Source organism: Pseudopipra pipra, chromosome 1 (genome assembly GCF_036250125.1).
Source record: "Pseudopipra pipra isolate bDixPip1 chromosome 1, bDixPip1.hap1, whole genome shotgun sequence".
In the NCBI taxonomy this organism is placed as follows: domain Eukaryota; kingdom Metazoa; phylum Chordata; class Aves; order Passeriformes; family Pipridae; genus Pseudopipra; species Pseudopipra pipra.
Window position 1 is genome coordinate 76155632 of NC_087549.1, and position 24459 is coordinate 76180090.

The 24459-nt window shown below is 40.7% G+C and overlaps 1 protein-coding gene across 2 annotated transcripts in view; it reads left to right on the top strand.

Annotated features, from left to right (window-relative positions):
• Window positions 1-24161, top strand: part of FBXL7 (F-box and leucine rich repeat protein 7) — a 181673-nt gene extending 157512 nt beyond the window's left edge. For both annotated transcript variants that reach the window (XM_064661763.1, XM_064661770.1), the window contains 2 exons: window positions 15921-16532; window positions 21092-24161. In XM_064661763.1, coding sequence (XP_064517833.1) covers window positions 15921-16532; window positions 21092-21828 — 1349 coding nt within the window. In that variant the 3' untranslated portion in view covers window positions 21829-24161. The remainder of the gene's footprint in view (window positions 1-15920; window positions 16533-21091) is intronic.
• Window positions 24162-24459: the final 298 nt, after the last annotated feature.

The window sequence follows — 24459 nt, forward strand, 5'->3', positions numbered from 1 at the left end:
CTTTCAAAAGTACACACACATACTCCACCAGAATGTGTGGATTGTCATCTCTGTTTCGTTCTACGTCTCATATCAAAACAGTGAGTCCAAACTGGACAAGAGGAATGTCCTGGATAGACACATAGTCCCACAAACTAAAGGATGATCAGGAATTGGCAACAGATTTTACTGTCCTCCAAACTGGATAAGATATTAAATAGTGAAAGCTTCATCATTTTGTACTAGTTTTTGAATCACCCTCAGGGCTACAAAAGTATGTTTCTGAATCATGTGTAATACCAGTATTATCACTGCCTTGCACATTGCTCACGCGTTCTGTAAATGAAATTAAAATGACGGAGCAACTAAATGTATAACTGGATTATAGCAGATTAGTGGCCCAGTGTTTGTAATCTCATCTCACTTCTTACTTAGGCATTTCTCATAGTGACACTTTCGCAGTGTCACGTTCCTTCCTATACGTGGTTCATGCTATAAATAGTCATGAATACAGCATGAGTGGAGTGTAGCTCAGTATAACGAAATGAGAACAATACTTTCGACACAATTACTGATGTTATAAAAGTCTCTTTGCCACAAATAGAACAGAGAGAGTGAACTAACCTGGCAGTGTTTCAGATTCAATGTGTAGTGAGAGGAGTTATGATCCTGTGAGATGCTGACTGCTTGGAACTATCAGTAACCATTGGTACTCTGCACATCCCAGAAAGTACTCGGCATCCAGGTACTGCAGCATCAACCTCTTTGCTTGTAAATCCAAGCATGGAAAATGTGAAGTCACTGCATGTTTCTAAAATGTTTCCTCGTAAAAATTCTTTTTGCTTTCTCATTAGAAGTTTTTAAATGTGACTTTGTGATCTCTTTATTGGCTGTGTTCCATGTTTCCAAATTGTACTGAGGAATGCTAGAAATACATTTTTATAAATTTCTTTTTCGGATTAGTCTTCTGCTTGAAGTCTTGTGCAATTAGGAAGGAGACGATGAAGTCATTACTATAATTTCTCCACCTGAAGCTTCAGTACTTTGTGGAGCTATAGCACAGAGTTAAATGTCTTTTCTAGAACCTGAGCGTCATTACATGTGCCTTAATTTACATCACACATCCTGTAAATACAACCTTGTCATCACTTCGCTGCATAAATGTAATAGTAGTATAGCAGTTGGACGCTACTTTGCTCTCTCCGCAGCTTAACAGAGCACGGCTTTCCCCTGAACTTTGTGTCCATCAGCCTTGCTTCTGAAGCTGGACTTAATAAGTGTCAGTTCAACTGAAGGTAGTCTGAGTGTGAATTCACAGTGACTTCAGTCCCAATTTAGTAGTTCAGGTAGTCGTTGTCTACAAGCATAACATAGTGCATCCAACCAAGAAACCTGCAGCCTCAACTCTGCTAAGAAGGAGAGCACATGCTAATTTTTCTGCACCAAGGAGGAAGACTGGCAATGGAGACTCCTCAGGAGGCTCAGAACTGAGGCCATTAAATGCTGTCTCTCATACTCAAGATGTAAGTTACAAGGATCTTTGATATATTCATTGTATTGTAAGAAAAAAGAGAGCATCTGAAGAAATTGTCGCTGAAGCTCAGCAGTCTTAGTAGAGTCTGCATGAGCAGAGTTTAATATGCTCCTGTGGGTCATGTGCATTGCGGTGAACTTCATCCTCTTTTCTCCCAAAATGGAGAATGGTCTGCATGGTATGAAGTCAGGAGTACAAAATCTGTAAAAGTGTGTACTGAAACAACCTTGAAAAATTTGTAGCAAGGGCATTTCTTCTCAGCCTAAAGTGTGTATCTTTGCCAACCTGATGGAAAAGAGTGACACAACTTCGCTGATGAAAATAAGCATCAGTTACTCAATGCTATTCTGTCCTTCATTTTTCATGTCCCCTGACAAATTCTTTCAGTAAGAGTTTTACTTCTCTGTTTTAGAAAGATGGATGGCTGACAGGTCAGGGCTGGCTGATGATAAAGGGTGGAAAAGTTCTTGGGTCATCGTGTCTAAACAACAGCTTAAAGCAGAATTTTCTTCACAGATTAATTCCTCTATTGTTGTGGTTTGGATTTGGTTTTTTTTAATCTCACTGCTTCCTAGAAAGCTCTAGATGTCAATCCCAACTCACTCAGCCTATGCCTTGACCTATTTGCATGCTGTGTGATGATTTTTAGCCCTCAACTACAATGTTTTCTCTAAGTCAAACTTAGCTACTGCTCCTTATATAGCTTTGCAAGCACCTTTCAAGTAACCTTTCCATCACGTCCATCTTCTATCTACATACGTTGGAGGTAATGCTACATGTTAGCATATCCTTTTTGATCTTCATCTGCACAGGTCAAGATTACTTAACCTTTCCACTCAGAGTGTGTGAATTAGCACATTTATTATGACATTTTCACAAGGGTTTGATTTGCTCTAATTGGGCATACTTTGTTCTTCTATGGGAGGCCTCAAAGAGGAGAGTCTTGTTAAGTTCCATTGACTTGGTAATTACAGAATAATCAAGTTTAGAAGGCATGGTTGGAGTTTATCCAACCTTTGTCTCAAAGCAGGGCCAAATACAGCATGTTGCCCAGGACACTTTCTTCAAAGATGGAGACCCTACACCTCTCTGGGCAGCCTCATCCCATACTTGACCACTCTCACCATTAAAAATTTTGTTTATATAGGAATTTCCATTATTTCTGTTTGTGCTTACATTCTCTTGTCCATTCGCTGGATACCATTGAGATGAGCCTGGCTCCATCTTCTTTATACCCTCCCTTCACAATGATGAGATCTGCCTGAGTCTTCTCCTCTCCAGGGTTACCAATCCCAGCTCTCTCATTCTCTTCTCTTCTGTCAGATGCTCTAATCCCTTGATCATTTCTGTGGCATTTCTCCCCAGTATGTCCACGTCTGTCTTGTACTGAGGAGGCCAGAATTGGACAAAATCCTCCAGCAATGAGCAGAGATGAAGCATCACCTCCTTTAACCTGCAAACAGCATTCCTCCTTAGAGTGCTCTTCGCCATCTTTACAGTGAGAACATATTTCTTTCTCATGTTCAACTCAATGTCCACGAGGACCTTTTCTACCAAGCTGCTTTCTGGCTCGTCAGCCCCCAGGCTTTGCTGATATGAAGGGTTATTTCTTTCCAGGTACAGGACTTTTTATTTTGCTTTGTTGAACTCTGTGATATTCCTGTGAACCCATTCTTATCTAGCCTGTCAAGGTCCCTGTGAATGACAGCATTACCCTCTAGCATATCAGCCATTCCTTCCAGTTCTGTCATCTACAAACTTGCTCAGGGTGCACTCTGTCCCATTATCCAGGTTATTAATGAAGAGGTTAAGTGGTATTAGCCCCAGCACACCAGTGGCGATGGCTTCCAGTAGGACTTTGTGTTACTGATGACAATTCTTTGAGCCCAGCAGTTCAGTTTGCTTTTGATTTACCTAACTGTCCACTTATCTAATCTGTATTTCACCAGCTTGATGATAAGGAAGGTATGGGAGACAATGCCTATGTAATAGCTTAAGAGGATTTTTTTTTTTTTACTGCTAGAGGGCTATGTGCAGGTAAACCTGATATTATCTATCTCACATGATGAAGGTACTACTGGAAGTTTTGAGGTAGAATTCTGGTAAAAAGTGCATATCCTTTATAGAGTTCAAGAAACATTTCTACAGGTACCAAGAGCCGGTGCTGAGCCTCGGAGAATTCTCTGGACTGGAGGCAAAGAATAAGTATCCCTTAAGCCAGTTCTCACAAATGGCCATGTTGCCAGCTGATAATAATTGCCTGCTTGAGTTTTAACATTTAATGATGATGGTGATCATCTCAATCACAGTTGAAATGGAGCTTGAGTTGGTGTACTGAAAACAACAAACTCTACAAGACCCCCATGATGGGAGAACAGATTTGAAGATGCTCGGAACCGTAATGCAAAGTTCATACAGAAGATGCCTGTTTGAAAGTGGGACTTAAACTTCATGTGCTCTTTGTAGGAGGTGTATTAGAGTTATTTCATAGAATCACAGAGTGATTGAGGTAGGCAGGGACCTGGAGGTCATCTGGTCCAAATGTCCTGCTCAAGCAGGTCCACCTAGAGCTGTTTGACTTTGACTATGGCTTTTGGGTATCTCCAAGTATGGGGACTCCACAACTTCTTTGGGACACCTGTACCACTGCCACTTCTCACAGTGAGAGGTGTTTCCTGATGATGTTCAGATGAAACCTCCTGTGTTTCAGTTTGTGCCCATTGCCTCTGGTCCTGTTCCTGGGCACCACTGAACAAAGCTTGTCTCCATCTCCTGTACACCCTCCCATCAGGTGTGTATATATATATATGTATAGCCAATTAGCAAAACATATATGTATATATTCATGATAACACCCTGACAAACTCTTTTTTTTCTTGGCCTTTGTGAAGAAAAGAGCCTTTCTCTTCATATTCCTCTTTCTTTGTCAAGATACCAAATATATCTTGATTCCAAGACTGTCTTTAAGTCTACTCCCTAATATATTGCCATAAGCTGGTGATACTAAATCTGAGGCTAAATGTAAAATTCCATATAAAGCTAGTGATGGTGGTTTATATAATTAGCTTAGGTTAACATGAAAAATAAGAGGCTGAAAGATTTAGGTAGTGCCATCGTTCTTACTTTGAATAACTCAGTGGTTGTATAGACATAATCATATTTTCCTTTTTTTTGCGTAATTATTTTAAGTTAATGAAATCAAAATTATATTAAACAGTGAATAATTTTGTTTATTGCATTTCAGTAAATTGAAATCACAATGAATTGAAAAGGAATAATTACAGTCAGTTAATATTTTATGTGCAATAAGGCAATTATTTATTGTGGCATTCAGTAGACTGGGAAGTTATTGAAGTTGCCATAAATACAGAGTGCTGAATTCTTGATTTACTTGCATGTATGTACATCTGATACTCTTCAAATGTCAGAGTACCATATGTTGTTCCATATAAATAGCAATCTACAATTTATACATCACAAGTCACAGACACAGCAAGTGAGACCTCAGACGACAGGGCTGGGTTTCAGAGGGTGGCTAATGCACTGCTTTTGCAGTTGTAAGTACCATCTGTTTTGACGCAGTCTGGGACTGCTTCACGCTGGTGGTCAGGAATCCATGTAACTTAGTGCACTTGGGCTTGAGCCAGTTACATTTTTCTAGTAGGAGAAAACTGCCAGTGGCCATGTCTCTTTCCTAGCTTAACTCCCAGATTTCCCATAAACAAAATTTTAATCCTTGTGGTTCTGAATAAGCACTACGTGCTTGCTCAGTGTGTTGTTGTATGTATATTGTGTGTGTGCGTAACAAGAGGGGACTGCTGACTGTCACTCCAGGGTTCTCATAACCTGAAGTGTTTATTATGAAAAATCCTTGGTTTATGTATCTTTGTTGGAGAGATGTTGGATAAGTTAGATTGTGCTGGTGTCCTGGGTTTCTGCTTTGGAGGCCTATGTTTCTTTTCTTTCATCCTCTCCAGAGTGTTCCTATCACCAAAGTCTCAAAGGTGATTCGTTAGGGAATTGGCTTTGGCCAACTCTTTGCTGAATGCATTCCTTTGTCTATCTGCATAGTGGTAACATTGTGGGCTTGTAAGAAATGTAAAACTGTGGATTAAGTGAAGTTTTCTACCACTTCTTCAAAAAGCTCTGGAGACCAGCTTTGCTTTTCTAAATTTGGCCATGTGTCAGAAGGGAGGAGGGATGCAACCCTAGAAATGAGGTTTTGCCCTCCAAACACAAGAATGCTTGCCAGAATGTTAGCAGGTGCTTTTGAAGGAATCTCATTCCTGGAAAGGAAAATAAACCTTGGAAACTGAAGTGTAAATGGATTTGAACTGATTGGGAACAGGTGTTGCAGATCGGCCTTTAGTTGTGCTTTGCACAGTTCTACTGATTTTCTGTCATCCATGGCCATCCTACAGATGCATGCAGGGCTCTTGATAGAGTCCCTCCTAGTCCGCAAAAGCATTAGTCTGTGAGTAAACACTTCTCCTTTGTAAAGTCAGGAAAACTGTTACTGCCTCATTGTGAGTCTCCTACGAGATTGAAAAGAGCTCACTGAACACACTCTGGAGTGTGCTATGACATGGTAACTTATTACGCAGTTTTTTAGAAGAAGGTTATATTCTCTTATCTGTTGGCAGCATTATATTCTCTTGTCTGTTGGAAGCATTTTTTTGTTTTTGTTTCATTTTCACTCCCTTACTGATAACTTAGATGGTAGAAGGGTATGTCTTCTGCTTTGACATACGACTCATCAACTGGGACATGGGATGGGCACTTGCAGGTATCTCACAGGACAATCCAAAAGGAGCTGGGCTGAACCAAGTTGAGTTGGGATTGGCTTTACCTTTTCATTTGGTTTTCTGTTTTGTTTTTTTGTGGTTTGTTGTTTGTTTTCTTTTTAATCTAGAGGCCTCTTCTTGTGCTGTGTACAACTCTGTCCCATAATTTGGAGGTTTATCTCTTTTCAGATTATCAGCAAAGACTAGTTTTTCAGAGCCTGCATTCATTTTAGGAAGGGTATTTGGACTATTCTAAATTATATTAAATCATTAGAATATGGAGAGAGACCATTTACAAGGGCACATAATGACAGGACAAGGGGAAATGGCTTCAGACTAAAAGAGTAGTTTTCGGTTAGATATATGGAAGAAATTCTTCCCTGTGAGCATGGTGAGGCCCTGGAACAGGTTGCCCAGAGAAGCTGTGGGCTGCCCATCCCTGGAAGTATTCCAAGGCCAGGTTGATGGAACTCTGAGCAACCTGGTCTAGTGGAAGGTGTCTCTGCTCACAGCAGGGGCATTGGAACTAGATGACCTTTAAGGTCCCTTCCACCCTAGGCCATTCTGTGATTCTGTGATCTTAACTTTAGTGTTAATAAAGAAGCACAATTTTTGTGGTTTTAAATCTCATTACTGTTTCTTCTTCTGTTTAGCATTTGCTTACCATTTCTTTCTCCAGTTTTGGAAGTCAAATCATGGATCCCCTGTTAATTTGAAAGTCAATAATTTCTGAGAGTTTCATGCTTTTAGTATGCCAACAGTTGATTATGAAAAACAATGTTCTTTTACTCACTTATGGTGAATATGCTGGAAACAGTCATTCTGGGGGGAATTATTTGTCTACTGTAGCATTTGCTACCAACTGGATGCAAGTCATCTTGATTACACAACAAAGTGATTATATTGTTAGCTTTTCCCAGAGGCAAGCATTCCTCTGCTTTGTATATTATTGTTTTCCGTTTAGAGTCACGCACATCTAGCAGAACTTCATTTCAGAGTTCCAAGGATCCTCTTGGTTTTGATCCACGTGAACTGGAAATTTTGAAAATGCTTCCCTCCTATAAATTTATTCCAGTAACTTGTCTTGAAGTTCTAGAATAATGTAAACTGATACATCTTTTATTCCAAATTCTTCCATTTTTGTGAGGTGAAATAGTGGAACAGCTACATTTGACTGGAACAGCTGACTGGATTGCTGCATTTTGAAGTTGGGAGCCATTAGGCATTTGTTCCAGTTTTCTATATAAATTGCAAAGATGCAGTTGCATCAACACAAGCCTAATGTCAGCCTGTCACTCAAAGACAGAGTAGCATCTGTTTCCCCCAGCAGAGTGTCACTTCAGGTGACTGGTTCTGGCCATGTGTGTATATCTTAAAAGCCAGTATCAAGCAGTGTGCAGTTACCTTCGCTACATTTATGTCAAGGTGGTATTAAATGAAAAAATAAAGAATAATAGATTAAAAACAGTGGAACACAGAAATGTAAATGTTGTCTAGTCAGGTGGAAAAGTGTTTTACCTGACAAAATTTTCACCTTGGAGCATGTTAGAGGAACTGAAAAGGAAAGGCAGAATGTAGTTGTAAACCTATTTCAGTGAAACAAGTCATTCTCTGGATGAATTGGGAATGTTTTTTGTATTCAGCAGGATGGGGCTCCTGGGTTAATTAAGACTTCTAAAAGCTTTTCAAGAGAAGAGGGAAAGATGATGGCAGGCTTTTTAATATATGGAAATTAAGCAAACTTACTATCTTTTTGTTGTCTTACTTAAGCATCTTGTAAATGCTCATTTTTAACCGCATTTGGTTTGTACATTTTAGAGCAATGCATTAAACTGCATGGATTCCCATAGGTGTGATAATCCTGAAAATGGGGGATGATGAAATGCAGTCTGTCTGGTCCTTTAATAATTCAGCCCTGAGAACCTAGCAGGGCACAGGATGCCTCTCCTCAAAGTGGTATGGATTAGGTTGGGAGGTGGTAACTCTTGCTTTGGAGGAGGTGGACGGGGATTCTTCACTGACCAGTGGGTTCATCTGCATTAGCATTTTTTTTCAAGTCCAAAGCTCACTTTTGAAATGCCTCTCCTGTTTACCCTGTTTTAATTACTACCGTGATGTATGTGAACCCAGTTACCCTCAGGCAAAACTAAAGCCAAAAAATATGTTCTGGCAGGACACCTAAAATACTAAAGGCAGCTCCAACTGAGCATTCAGGTTTGGGGATTAAATTAAATATTGGCTAAAAAATAATTCCCAGGCCTGGGGATGTTGGGTTTTCAGCAGTATTAGTTTTGCTCCACAGAGCTCCTCTTTCTGGGCTGTACTCTTTGCTAATATAAATATAAACTAACTCAGCTGGAGGAGCTCCCTGGCATACCACTAGGAGTTGGGAGAGGATCTGACCTGAAGAGTTTAAGTAGAGCTTGTGCTCAAGCATGTATGGAATTCATTTTGAGGTTACTTATTTAGTGAACATGGAAAAAATGCACCTTCCAATCTATCTCTATGTAATTTCCCAGAAATGATGCACTGTGAAACCCCTTTCTCAGAGCTGATGTGCTAGCATCATCAGTGGTACTGAAGACAAACTATTGGTGAATTACTTTTTCTACTTCTTTCGCCTTCAGTCTTTGTATTTTTAGCTCCGTTCAAAAATATGAGGATTAAAATTAATTCTTGCCATGTGGCAGGGGACAAAGTCAGTAGGGGGGAAATTAGTTCCAGCTTTTGGCAAATACAGTGTAAGGAAGAATTATTTGCTTACTTCAGTTGTAGTGCTGTTTGACTTTGAGCATCTAGCGTGAATATGCCAGGAATGCAAGATCAGGTCTCCAAATGTATTTGGAGAAGTTTATAGACTAAAGAAAACTGGAGCTTGACACCACAGGGAAGTTACACCAGTATAATCCAAGGTCTAAAATGTTACACAGAAACTACTATGAAATGGCTTCAAATTTAGGTTAACATATCCCTCTTCCACAATGCCTCTAGTCTTATACAATAGGTACAGTTTCTTATTACATTGTATAGGAGGTTTTTAAAAACTATAAAAGGTTATTTTAAGTTCCTTCCAAGAACATGTGGATGTGATTACTTCATAAGGCTGCTCATTCTTACATTGACAGATCGAGCTTTGTCACAGGTCTCTTCTCTCAAAAAGAAAGTTGTATGACCTAAAAGATATCACAGGATAAGAAATAAGTTTTCACCTTTGTCAAAGTGTTTTTGTTCCTTTGAGCTCAGTTTAATTTTCTGCATTGGCAAGAATAAATTGTCCGGTGAGAGGGAAGCAGTAGCTGTAACCTATCTTGGGTTTATTTAGAATGTTGCATGTGTGTGTTGGAAACAAGCTGGTGAAATACAGACTAAATGAAATCATCATAAGGTGGCCACTGAAGGGGAATAGTACATTGTATAATTATCACTGTGAATGTTTGTCAACTATGATGATGGTTCAAGAAGGACCCTTTAGGAATAACAGAATATTCTGAATTGGAAGAGACCCACAAGGATCATCAAGTCTAGCTATTAAATGAATGGCCCACATGGGGATTGAACCTTGGTGTTATTAGCACCATCCTCCAATCAACTGAACTCATCTCATTATACCTTACAGTATTCATGAACAGGTTGCTAGACTTCCCCATTCTCTCAGGGAGCCATCTGTTTGAACTGAATTGAGACCCAAAATTACCGACATATGGAGGAATGGGTTAAAATTTATGACACTAGAGCTGCAATATATTTGGAAAACTGAAAATTAACACAATTTGAGAAGGTTGCTCAGTACTCAAAATACTCTTGAAAAGGTATGAAATTAAGGAGAGAGAAAACATAGCATTCTCTAAGGAGGCAGGTATAGGGAAGATGAATGGATTCTATAAACATGGATGAAGAAAATAAATGTCCAGGCAGCTAGCTGTATGGCACGTGGGAATTCAGGCAATACATGGAATCCACAGTGAATACATCAGCTTTCTGAGACTGTTGAAGTCTGGAAGGTTGACAGTGTGGTTTCCATGAAATATAGATGGGAAGGACTCCGCTTTGGCCACTGCTGGTGAGGTTGGGTGGTGTGTGGTGCTCAGTTTGAAGCACTGTGCTTTAAGAGAAAAACACACAGATAGGAGAAAATTTAAAGGAAAAACTAAGAGAAATTGTGAATATTAGTAACGCAACTAGAAAGAAAGGCCAATGCATGTGATCAATCCTTACAGAAAGAATGGAGATGTCTCATTCTTCGCGATCTCTAGAAGAGGGGGCAAGAAACAGTTTCTTATATGAGCCAAATAAGAGAAAAAACTTAGAAACTTGATACAATCGCAACACTGGAACAGGCACCTCAGTCAGCTGAGTAATAGCTGTCTCTGGCAGTTAAGAACGGGGCAGACATGCACATTGGAGATGGTTTAAGTGTATTTGGTGTTCTTGGAGAGAGCTGAGAGAGCTCATCCAGCTTTGTTTCTCATTCTATATGTTCTTTATTGTAAAAGGATGCACAATTCTCCACTGAGCAACCTTTTCCTTCTGGCATGCTTGACCACTGCAGCCCAGCACAAGTTTGCACAATGAGTTTTGTTCCAGCTGTCTCTTTGCTATCTCAGGCTGTCCAGTTCCTCCCAGCCTCCTGGGACTGGGAGGAACCGAGGTCAGTAGGGTAGCTTACCCTGAGAGAAATGCCTGAGGATATTTGTGATGATGATCTTTTTTTTTTTTTTTTTTTTTTTTTGTAGGTATCACTTTTTCTGGAACTTTGTCCATGCCCACAGCCTTAGAAAGAAAATGGCTGTGTTGTAGCCTACTGTCCTAGCTAACTCCTTTTCTTGCTTTCGTATAAGAGCACACAGCCATATTTGAAATCTGTCTGTCAAATTCACAAGTCTCTCCCTGAATCAGCCCACATTGTTCCCCCTGTAGAAGCTACTTCTATTCCCCTTTGTACTGTTGACTGTAGCTGCTACAACCATTAAGTTCTCCATGTCATTACTTTCCCCAGTCTCTGTAAGAAGAGTGCTTCCTCGGCATGCATGAAGTTGGTGGTATCATGGTAAAAATGTGGAGTCTATACCCACATTGCACTTAGTAAAATATGTAATACTTATGCAACACTTATTCAAGAGATTTAAGTGATGTTTTGGTACTGTGGGTAAATGCTTCTGGCACGCATTACTTTGCATCTGATGTTTAAAAAAATGACAATTGTTTTGTATTTTTCTCAGCTATACTGACTTCTCAGAGCTTGAACACAGTTTGGTTTATTTCTTACCTTAGTTTTGCTGAAAACCTCCGTGGTGCCAGCAGATCAACACGAAGGATCCTTTTTAGTTTTCAGATAAGAGTCTTAAGTTTCAATGATATTTGTAAAAATTCTCATTTTAATTTTGTTAACTTGGAAGAGCTAAATATAGAATTCACTTTAAAAAAGACTCACTTGCAATACCATAGTGGAAGGTGTGGACAAATGGAGTCACACCTTAAGCATGGAAAATGATTTAATGTTAAAAACTCCATGCTGGAAGCCGGACATCAAGTGTCCTGTGTTAGTGTGCATTGCTGGAGTGATGAAAATACAACATTGTTTTCCCTCTCTGGTTCTGAAATCAGAGACTGCATGTTGTTGTCAATGCCAGAAGGAACTAGATCTTGATTTAAATGTATATATTTAAAGGCTTTTTGTCCCCAGATGTATGTATTAATTAGGAAACAAACTGGGGAGAAAAAATATTTGAAATAAACCAGATTCCTAATGGAAAAAGAAAACTCCCTCTAGTGCATTTTCTCCCTCTGTGTCAGCTTTTATAGTTCTGTTTCTGGCACACATCTTTTGAGATTTCTTTAAAGATTGTTAAGAAATTTTCTCCTGCATCAAAAAATAACTTTCAGAGCCCGATCAAAGCTTTAATAAAACGCATCTTGGACAGAAGATTGGAGACTAAGGAACAAAAGAGGTTGTAGGGAGAGAAGTGCAGGGCTGCTTTCTGAGTTGTTTTTACTTTCTAAGATCACCAAAATGTAAAGCTGCATTTCAGTCTTGTAAACAGTTGTGTTTTTTCGGGAAGTGTAATGTTTGTAAAGGGCATGTGTGTGTAAAAATATGTACTGAGAACTGTAACAAGTAACTTCATTTGCCACTTGCATTGTTGTGTTTATTAATGCTACACTGTCATTAAGTTGCTCTTTCTCAGACTGACCCAGCCTATTAACTAGCACTCAGTAAATGGTGAAGAACAAAATCTGAAGGAAACCCTCAGAGGTTCAGATAGTGCTATAGGAAGCCCCTCCCAAAAACACTTGAAAAGCCTGGAGAATGTACAGTAGACCAAGTGTTTTGCTGGAGATTTAAATGCTAGCAAAAAGCTTTCCAAGTTTTTCCTGGCAGAAAGGCTCCTGGACTCACCTGCTATTTTTTTCTTTTCCCCTTAGGGGTGTACAAGGAATAGTAAGCAGGAATACCTCTGTGCCGAGTTCAGCTGAGCTACCAGCAAAATTCCTGTCTGAGAGCATATTGCATTACAGGCTCAACAGACCAGTAATGTGTTCTCAACTCTCTTATTTAAACATGGTGACAACACTACAGTCTTTTTCCAAAATACTTTGTGGTGGGGAGACAGGGTGCATGTGTATGTATGTGTATGTCTGTCTGGAAGTCTATGCCCTAAAGGTGGAGGGAGCAAGTTTCATGTGATGCACCTTCAGGATTGAAGGTAAAAGAAATACAGGATGCACATCTGGAACTGCTATACTAATGAGACAATTAAGAGAGCACGAAGCAAGCATGGAGCATACCCATAAAACAAAAGGTCAGGCCTTTTTTAGCTTTAGGTCTAAGTTAAAAACCACATTTTAGTAATTCATTATGCACCCAGAAGGTCTAAGGTATTGATTATTCACAGTGCCCAGGAGTGATGAAGGAATGCCACTTCTGATCCAGAAGGAGTGGAGATTAGCCGTATTAGCTTGGTGTGTTGCTCACCGGGGGAAGTGGGGAGAATCATAGAGTATTAAATGCTTTTTTATGCTTAGGTAGAAATGAAGACTAGGGAAAACTGTAACCTTGCAGAAATTCTTAGGTGTTTTCAACAGTAACTGATTAAAAACGTATGTTTTCAAAATATACTGGATCTTACAGAAGGTAATTGCTCCCACAGTAGTAAAAACTGTTTATAGCAGACGTTAAAAATTTAAACTTTTTGCTTTTGATTTTAGTTCTGGCTTTTTTGTGGAATAGAAACAAGTGTTTGTTCTGTGGTTTTATTTATATAATTTTGTCTTCCTTTTGTGCTTGTTTGTTTAAAAAAATCAAACAACCATCAACCAACCAAAGAGCCCAAAGCTAAAAGAGAGGGATTGACAATATCAAATATATGTAATAGCAGAAGATACATCCAGCACTTAAAAAAAAGTGTGTATTCTTCTGTTTTAGAAACATTTTTGTCTTAAAACCTCAAGAAAAGAGCAAAAAGTAAAGGCTCCAAGTCTGCCACATCTTCTGCACATTTAACTTCAGGCACTTTTCACTGGTTTGGTGGTAGTGTGAGGGAGGTCAAACATATGGTAAGTCCTTGTGAAAATTTATCTTGGGGACTGTTGCCTAAGTGGTCTGTGGAATCGGTGCTTGTCTGCAGGAACCTGGCTGCTGCTGATGTTTTGGTTTTTTTCTCTCCAGCTGTAAATCTCATTTTTAAAATACCAGCATATACCAGATGCTTTCCAAATAACACTCCTCGATGCAATTATTTGCAATAGCTGCCAGGGGGGTATTAGGAGATCTCAGAGGGAGTAGAGTGTCTGCAAAATGCACTCTGCATGAAGATACAGTTCTTGCTCCTAAATACACAAATCCCTGTGTTAGGTCCACGTAGCCATAACACAGGCTCAGAAGCCTTGGAGAAAATGTTTTCTCCTGTCACTTGCTGAAACAATGAGTTTCTAAGTAAAACAAGATGCAGAAGAGGAAGAGGGAAGGAGCTGGGTAGCATAAGCTTTTCCTCCATAGTGTGAGGAGATGATTTTGATCTCTCTGCAACTCATCTAGGTGATCTTGAGCAAGCTGCTGGACGTTGTGTCTTGCGTTCTTCAGCTAAGTAGTTGTGTCTCTTTTCTGCAGACACACTGAAAATGCAGGCCTGTGGTTGCTACTGTTGTGGCTAGTGAGATCAGAGCAGGCCTGTGCTGGACTAAGTAAAAGCTTGATGGGGAAGTTTATGTGTAATGATCAAATTCATCTAAAATGGACTTAATTTTAAAACTCTGCCTAAATGCAGGTTTGGGCAGGTTTGTTGAATGCATTTCTGGGATGTATGTTGCTTAGCCCTTATCTGTGCTGTTACGGTCACAGAGCTGCAGAGTCAGTGTTACTTAAGTACATGCCTTTGTATACTTCCCTGAAATGCCTGAACACTGATGTGAGAGAAGGAGATGTGACGTGGAGAAAAGCTTGGTGCTCTAAAACCACCGTTCTTACCCTATTAAGTGAAATTTGTTATTCTGCTGGTCACTAAATTATGGTTTATAAAGAATTTATAAACCTTTATAAAGAATTTTGTTGAGATCTGAGAAGTCAGAGATGGAAGGAGTGTGCTCAGCAGCAGCATTTGTCTGTTACACTGCTTTTATCTTGTGTAGTGTATTGCTAAAATAACTGAGTCTCTAAGTGTATTGCCCATGATATTTGCTTGACTATCAAAATGATATCGTAGTTGTCTTCTAATCTTTTACCTGGTTTGCTTGGAGAATTGGGAGCAGGAGTGGAAATGACTTGTAGGCAGCAGTATCAGCACAAAACAAAAAGAGTTGAAATAATCTTACAGCAAAGGTAACCTTAGTAGCAGAGGATCTTGATTTTTGTGCCTGATTTTTCACAGTAGAGTGAAATGAAGAAAGTAAAGAAGTAGCAAATTGTTCCGGGAAGGGGAATTGGGTTGACTGCTTTTAGTGTGACAATTAGCCCTAGCAGTAAGTGTGTGTAAATGTGCAGCAGCAGCTCGCTGACAAGTTTCCAGACATGCTGTTCCTTTGTCAATTACTTTTCTGGGCTTGTTTTTTCCAACTGAAGTTCACTTTAGTCCATTGGAAAGGAGTGCTTTCTATGTGCACATTAAGAAGAACTAATCGCTGGGCTCTTGGTTAAACTGCTAAGTCCCAGTTTGCATGAACTTCTTTAATAACACGATAAAAATAAGTATATGGAGTTGTGCTTCTCTCATCTGCCCAAGTGTGGTGAAGGAAGCAGCGTTTGCCTTGTGAGCTCTTCTTTGGGCTCCTGCTGAATGGCTGAAGGAGCTGAGGCAAAGGACCACAGTATTCTGCTCCTAACAGCTCACAGCTGTGCTAAGGCTATGGGCAGTTTTTCTCTGTCAAAAAAAGCCTGTGATTCAGACGTACTCTGGACTTCCATTGCCATCTCCTCTTCATTACAGGGCTCAGAACTGCAGACCCTCCTTTGCTCACATGGCTTTTGAAATATATGTTTCCTCACTCTTACTGGTAAAAATGACTGCTTAACCCTCAACAAATGCTGAAGTCCACCATACTCCAATAGCAAATGGGCTGGTGGGGTGCTGTGCTGTGCAGAGCTCTGCATCTGTCCACCACTTACTGAAACTATGTGTTCATTCTTCCAGATTCCGACCTGAGCATGCGGACACTCAGTACACCCAGTCCAGCATTAATATTTCCACCAAATTCCCCTGGTTTCCAAAATGGCAGAGGTTCGTCTACATCTTCGTCCTCAGTCACTGGGGAAACTGTTGCCATGGTCCACTCACCACCTCCAACCCGCCTCACGCATCCTCTCATCCGGCTGGCATCCAAGCACCAGAAGGAACAGGCCAACATAGACCGGCTGCCCGACCACTCCATGATCCAGATATTCTCCTTCCTGCCCACCAACCAGCTGTGCCGCTGTGCCCGTGTGTGCCGCCGCTGGTACAACCTTGCCTGGGACCCGCGGCTTTGGAGGACTATTCGCCTCACTGGCGAGACAATCAACGTAGACAGGGCTCTTAAAGTGCTGACCCGGAGGCTTTGTCAGGATACTCCCAACGTATGTCTCATGTTGGAGACAGTAATTGTTAGTGGCTGCAGGCGGCTCACAGACAGAGGACTCTACACCATTGCCCAGTGCTGTCCAGAACTGAGGAGGCTGGAGGTGTCTGGATGTTACAACATCTCCAATGAGGCAGTCTTTGATGTCGTGTCACTGTGCCCAAACCTGGAACACCTTGATGTGTCAGGTAATAGGAAATGTTTCAGTACAGATGCTTATAACTCTGAAAGCATCATGCTTGCCAAACCCCACAACTGCACATTTTCCCTTTCCCTGTTGTCTTTCCAAGTAGAAATGCCAGTTTCCCAACACAGTACCTATGAGACAGGCACCACTAGAATCTCAGTGCCCATGATGCCAACAGTGCCTCTGGAGTGGCCAGGCTTCCTCCAAAGGAGGCGAAGTAATAGACATGGCCTGTTCAAATAGCACGCTCGCTTTTCATAGATTTTTGCACAAAGCACCCGTACAAGGGCTCATGTTGCAGTCAGTGCTACATCATGTGGTGAAAGCTAGTTACTTCAGCAAAATTTGTTTTATCTTTCACATGCACACACATATATATATAATTTATATTTAGGTTATATATTTGTAATTTATATATCTGAAATCTTATAAGTGAATGGAGGAGAAGCTCAGAATAAGTTCTAGGCTTTTTTTCTGGGTATTAATATTAATTGTCATCCCTAGCTAATCTTCGAGGTTCCCTTATTTCCACTGCTATTTTAACAAGACTTAGATAGCTTGGACTTTTTTTCTTTCTTTTTTTTTTTCTTTTAGGAAAAAGCTGCAGTTGCAGCTGTTTAGATCAGCAGAAATGTTTTAGACAATTTTCCTCAGACCTGCTCTGGGGAAACAAAATGTTTTTTTCCCAAGGTCAACTGCACAGAATTTCCTCTCTGCAGATAGGTTGGCACTTAATGGAAAGGATGTAGTCAAGCAGAGAACTGAAGTAAATTTGCCGTTCAACATTTATTTTATGATCTTATTTGTTATCAATCTAATACCATTTTTAATCATCCAAAACAGATTTGCCATTGCAGAGGTACCAGTGACAATAAGCAGGATGAAGTGGGGATAGGAAGCAATGCTATTGAGTCATATAAATCAGATAAACTGATTTTTCCAAGGCTACCTATCTCGTGTACACTGATTTGCTTTCTTTTCTCTGCCCTTTTTTTTTTTAAGCTGCTTTATCCAACTCTCTCACCTCATTCCTAGGATGGCAGAATCTCATGAAAGGCATCAAAACAAATAGCAGCAAATGAGAATTATTCACTTTTTTTGATTGCTCTCTGAAACCACCAGGTGATAAGGAGTGTCTGTGGGACTCACAGGAGTCCTATCCCATGGAGTCTGTTTGCAATGACCTTGTATATGAATTAACTTATTGTTGGTACATACTGATATTAGTTCTGGATCGCTAACCACACATTCAGGTTGAAGCATCTCCAACACCAGGAGAAAATGTATGTACCAGTGTGATTTAGACCTAAAGCTTTGAAGCTCACACTCTGAGTGCACCTAGGAGCTTGTAGGTGGCTGAAAATGCTTTGGTCCAGAGCTCTCTTTTCAAAAGCAGGGAAAAGGAAAAGATGATAACAGGTCTTGAAATAGGTTCTTTTGGGATTTATCTGCATTTGTGGTTTTCCCAAGCCTGTTACTTTAGGACCTAGAAGGTGGCGTCTGTCCCTAAGAGCTCATCAGTTTGGTACAAAGTGTGTAGAGGGCAAATAAAATACCTGTCTTCTTTGAATTTTGTCTCATCGATGGGATAGGAAAGTAATTTTAATCTCACTTTTATCTAAGTTGTTCTTTCTATTTGGAGCATGTGAAGGAAAAAATCTGGGGTTTGAACATGCTCAGAAGCTGGGGTGTTTGGGTTCAGATATAGCTTTTGCTGCATGCACCTGCATATGAATTGAGGATAACTGATCTCTGGGCTCTTGTATTGAGTCCACTTTTTTCATTACAATGTGTGTAGTTTTGGAGGATGTTTTGGAAGCAGGATTCTGTTTTCCCCTCCTTCTGTCTGTAGCTGTGAGGACAAGGCTTGCACCTATATGCTCAAGCAATTCTGAGGACTGAAGTGGTTCACCGGTTTGGTTCCATACTGAACAAGAGAAGTTGGGTACGTGTGCTGGGGGTGACTCTAGTTCCTAGTTAATTAAATCCCAGTTAACAGTTGTACATCTAGCTGAATCCCTTTCCCCCTTGGATGGCCACTTGGCAGCAAAAATGCATCAAAATCTTTAATGTCAGAACCAGATGTTCGTATTAACTTTAAGAGCTTTACACAATGTAAGTTCTGTCACTCTCAGCAGTCACTTTGTGGGCAGGTCTGAGATATCTCTAGACGTTGGTTGAGCTTGACTGCAAGTTATTATCTAACACACTAGCCAACATTTTTTTCAGTCTGTTTGGAAGTTTCTTCTCCCTTTTAAAAATCAGTTATACTTACTTTATGGAAAATCCTGTTGCAAGAGCTTTGTTTTTACATTTTTTATTATTTAGGACAGAAAAATTGTTGTGGACCCAGGAACCTGTCATTTTGCCTGAAAATCAGGCTGTTCTGTATCAGCATGGACTCTTTTTCTGGTTAAACCATTTTGAATATCCTTCCCATTAAATATTTTACAGTGTAGCCAAAGTAACTAGACAAGGCAATGCTGAGCTTTTCAAAACAGTGATCACACGGTGATGTATTTGACTCCAGCCCTGCTGTGAGACTTCTGACCCATTCACTTTCTAATTACAGTCATTAAAGCTTCTTGGATTCTCAGCAGACAGAACATTCTCCTTGGCCTCGTGGACCCATCATTCTCACTTAGCCAAATTTTAAATTTGAATTCTGGTCAGAATATAAAATATCCAGACTGACTCCTTAATCCAGCAACCTCCTGGACCAAATGCAATAGCAAGAACTACGTCAGGTTCAGCAGAGCCCTGCCTATGTGCCAACTTCTTCTGTGGAAAAGACTCAAAGATGGGGACTCCTGTAGTGTATTTTGTATCACCTGCTCCAAAGAATATAGTAGGGGTGAAATTTTCACACCATTAGTATTGTAGTGGTTCCCTTTAGAAAAATCACTTTGCTTTATTGAGCATGTATGTAGTACTTATCTGAGGACAAAACTATTTCCAGAGATTGCACCATAGCATTCAGTTTTAAGATGTTTGTTGAACAGTGTTTTGCTTCAAAGTTTTGCTTCTGCATGACCTGTGGACAATTTGCCCATTTCGTTGTGTGAGGCCTAAGGTAAAATTTGCCTCTGTTCAACTAAATTTGAAGCCTAAATTAAAGGTCCAGTGCAAATTCAAATGATGAATGTAGAAATCTAATTGCAGGTGGCAAACTGTTTCAAGTCCATATCCCATGCTTCTCACAGCATTTTTGTGAGTCCACAGGGTTATCTCAAGGGATTTTTTTTTTCCTTTTTAAGAACTGAAGCATATTCATACCTTCTACTAAGCCTCTGAATGAGAACCTGTTGTATCAATTGCTATAAGTTTGAATCATTTAAGTTTTTGGGGTTGTCCCCATACATTGCTCTTTACTTCCACACTACAGGATTTGTGCAGGATTTCTGATACATGGAGTTCTACAGTCATCAGTTTTTATGTGTCACTTCAAACTGGTTGGCCAGTGTTTCAGCAATACAGAAAACATACTTTTTCTTTTTTTCTCTACCTGAGAGCACCTCTTTAGGCATAACTGACAGAATTTTTCTGAGTACACATTTATGGCTAAAACTGTTGGGCCTTGGTCAGTAACGGGTAGAACCTCCCTTCTTTCTTGCAGCCATTCCTAGCTATGCTAATGCAGTGTGCCCAGCTGAACTTGGCACAGCTAAAAATTTCCCTCAGGATCCTGAGACTGCCAGTTTGCATTGCAGCAGAAACCGCACTTTCCAAAAAAAGCTTTTACTCACCACCATCTATGGAGTGGAGGTTAAAAATGGGGAAAGTCTGTGAGCGTATTTTTCCCTTTCATCTAGCTCTTTGGCTTTCCCGGCAAGGTCTGGTGTTTCTCCTCTGGTCTAGTTACCTCCATGGCCAGACTTTCTCACTTGACACACCCCTTTTCTGCATCTGTCCATATCTTCCCATGACCTTACCAGTCTGTTGGCTCCTGCCAAATGTCCCCATTCTCCTTAGGTTATCTGAATCTCCACCCTTCTGCATGCACATAATCCTGCCATAGTTTTGCATCCTTCCAACGTTGCAGGGCTGGATTCACATCTGTTCTCCAAATGCTTCTGGGAGGGTGGGCGGGGTTGTCTTTTTTATAATGAGGTTGGATGGTGAAAGAGCCTCAGATGTTGGTTTGCAAACTCATCCAGTCAGCAATGAGACCAGCTCTGATCAAAAAACTGCATTGGTTGTCACGTAGTATCATTTTCTCTAATTATCACTGGGTCTGTATTGCAGTAACACATCACAGTCTGTCTATAGATAAACATAGGACCAGTATTTTACATTTGGGATAGGGACAAAATCAGTCCGTTTCTTTCCTAGTGCTCAAAATCTCAGCGTAACCTCACTGACTCCAGTGAGGTTTATTCTTTCCTGTGGTGTGGGGACTCATCACAGCAAATCCAGACTAGTCAGTCAGGATGATTCTGCTCTTGCAGCATGAAGGGACCTTCATCACAATCCAGCACACCATTTCACACCCAGCTTTCTGGCCTCGCTGCGTGATTTGCTTTTACTGCTTCCTTAAACTCTCTGTGTTTTTCCACTTAGGCTGTTCCAAAGTAACATGCATCAGTTTGACGCGTGAAGCCTCCATCAAGCTGTCTCCCTTACACGGGAAACAAATCTCTATTCGCTACTTGGACATGACAGACTGCTTTGTCCTGGAGGACGAAGGACTGCACACCATTGCCGCCCACTGCACTCAGCTGACCCACCTGTACCTGCGCCGCTGCGTCCGCATCACCGACGAGGGTCTCCGTTACCTGATGATTTACTGCACGTCCATTAAGGAACTGAGTGTGAGCGACTGTCGCTTCGTCAGTGACTTCGGCATGCGGGAGATTGCCAAGCTGGAGTCACGTCTCCGATACCTTAGCATCGCTCACTGCGGCCGGATCACGGACGTGGGCATCCGTTACATAGCCAAATACTGCAGCAAGCTGCGCTACCTCAACGCGCGGGGCTGCGAGGGCATCACGGACCACGGCGTGGAGTACCTCGCCAAAAATTGCACAAAACTCAAATCGCTAGATATTGGCAAGTGCCCTCTGGTCTCAGACACCGGCCTGGAGTTTCTAGCCCTCAACTGCTTTAACCTGAAGCGCCTGAGCCTGAAATCTTGTGAGAGCATCACTGGGCAGGGCCTGCAGATTGTAGCTGCCAACTGTTTTGACCTGCAGATGTTGAATGTGCAGGACTGCGATGTCTCTGTTGATGCTCTGCGATTTGTTAAACGACATTGCAAGCGCTGTATTATAGAGCACACCAACCCTGCTTTCTTCTGAAAGGACACCCCACACCTGTCATTACAATGCAGTATTAAAAACACTGATGTAGAAACACACGCTCCCATATTCATTAATGCTGTCTTTTCTGTCGCTCACGGGAGTCAGCTTTTCTTGTACATTGTGAGTGAGGAGGGTTTCTAGAGGACTATTTTGTTTGCTTTTTATATGATCACTTTTTAAGGTGCCGTGGGTCTCTGTGGAGAGGCAGCCTTAATGCAAAAGCAATGAGTGCTCAGCATCCCCACTGGAGTGCCATTTCCATAAGAGCCATGAACTTGTCCCAGGCTACAGTAGCTGCCTCCAAAGGAAATAGCACATAATCCCTCCTTTGGAAATGCTACTAAGCTGTGTCAAATACATCTGAATTCCAGCTGTTCTCGTGAAGCTGACTATGCAATATGTGTCTGTGTTCCCCAACTTTTTCCAATATGGCTGATAAAGCATCCTCTTCTCTCCACATAGTTTCCTTTTGGTAGTCATCCATTGTAATCCCTCAGGAAATACTAGGTAATGTTCTTAAACATACTCAACTGAGGCAGAATAAGACCTGCTGGCCATTGCTGAGCACTTCTACTGAGTGAATCTAGAGATTGTGCCCATGCATGGATTCTCTTGGAAAGTCACTTGTGTATCATCGCTACTTGCCTTCATTTCTAAATTTGCCCTCTCCTGCATGTGTAGTACAACCCCCTGGTAGTAGATAGGGATTTCTGGCTCTGATAAGCAATGACATATTCACCTGAGTGAAGGAGAACAAGTGGGATATTGGTGGCCTGGCAAAAGGAAAAGCCAGCAAACCAGCCTGAGAAGCTGCTGTAATTCTGCAACAATCTGAGATAGCACTGTAGGACACTGGGGAGAGTCTGAGGCATTGTGGAGTAGCTTGCTTAGGGCAGTCCCAATCACTGTGCTGTGTGATTGTCACCAGAAAGTCTGTCTTTGTTCCTTCACTGTATCTTTTCAGCAGCTGTGGCACCACTGCAGTTGATGCTCCCTGAGCAAACCAGGCACGTCCATTAAGGCAAAGTCAGTATGTGCCTTATTACACTTAGAAACCCGACCCTTTTCTGTGACCTTCCAGTTCAAAGGATAGATGGCTGATCTCAAAACTTCTAAGACATTAGCCTAATGTTAGATAACACCCCTGGGGACAGAGGGGCTTCCAGTGTTATTCAGATTAGATTTAGATTTTTTCAAACTTTGTGTGTGTTCCCTTAGGCTGGAGATACAGTTGCTGTTCAACAAATAATTAAACACCAGCATTGCCCTGTGACCCTGTGAGCTCCTAGTACTCTTCATGGTTGCTCTTGCTCTTGCATGAGCAGGAGTGTTTTGAAGGTCCCCCATCTCACTGCCTCATTCCCCAGAGTGTGTGGTCGATTCATGGTTACTTTCTTCACAGTTTTCTGGCAGCTGTTTCTCTGCATTTTCACGTGTAATGCTCAGATCTGAAAGCCAGACATGCGAGGCGTGATGATATTTTCAGGCAGGCCCCCTGTGCCTGACTGACAGGTGAATTCATACATTCAGCTCAAACGCTGTAAGTGTCTCATAAGAAGGGAAGCACTGTGTCTAGTTTTCCTAAGCAGTAGTTCCATCAACTCCAGACAACACTAATAAAATCATTGGTATGAAGTGAAAATCAATATGCTTGAGAAAAATACATAACCGGTGAGGAAATACTTACAGCAATGCTCTCTCAAATTGCAAAAAAAAAAAAAAGAAAATGCAATGGTTTGAACATGTACCTGCAGAGGGCACTTATCCTACTGCTGCAGAAATTCCTGTAACTTATGTATATTCCTCCAATTTTGAGTTTCTTGAGGATGTCATCAGCTCTGAATTATAAATCAAAGTGTACTAAAGCAAAGAGGGACACAGAAAATGAATTTGCCATTCTAGTGTTACTGGTCAGTGACTTATAGGGGGTGATACCATCTCTTAGACAGTTAATTTCACTTTGGTTTTCCTTTCCATATTTTTAAAATAAGAGATTCTTCTCCAGCAAGTAATACAGTATATTTTATTTGAGCCAGCTATACTATTTGTTTATCCTTTATCTAAAAATGGCCTCGAGGAATTTAAATATTGAGCCCATTCCTGAGGATGGTGGGATTTTGAGCCATTTGCACTCATGAAATATAAGGCCTCGCTAGTAACATTTAATTGTTTATTAAAAAAAAAAGGCTACTTTTCTGGCTATGTTAAATTGAGTGAATAGTGCTACATGGTTTTTAAATTTCTAATGTTTAAATTGGCCTGTACTGTACAAATCTCACTATAAAGCCTTAATTTGCTACCAAGAAATAAAGCAATATATTGGTAACTGATGAGCATGCATTGTTATTTGCACTAATTTAGTAACTGCTGCTGAAAAAGAAAATACTAAATAATTGTAAAACTTTCCTTGAAACGTAGGTGGGTGAATGAGCACATCAGTCCAACAGGTAGGTGGATGACTACATTAGAAAAGGAAAAAAAAGTTCGTTATAGATTATGACCTTGCTTATCTCTCTCTTTAAAATTTGATTTTCCTCATGTGGTTCTTCTTGACCCTGAAACGTAATCAGAAACTGCAAGTGTAAATAAAAGCAAAAACAGTATATAAAAAGCACATGTACAAAAATT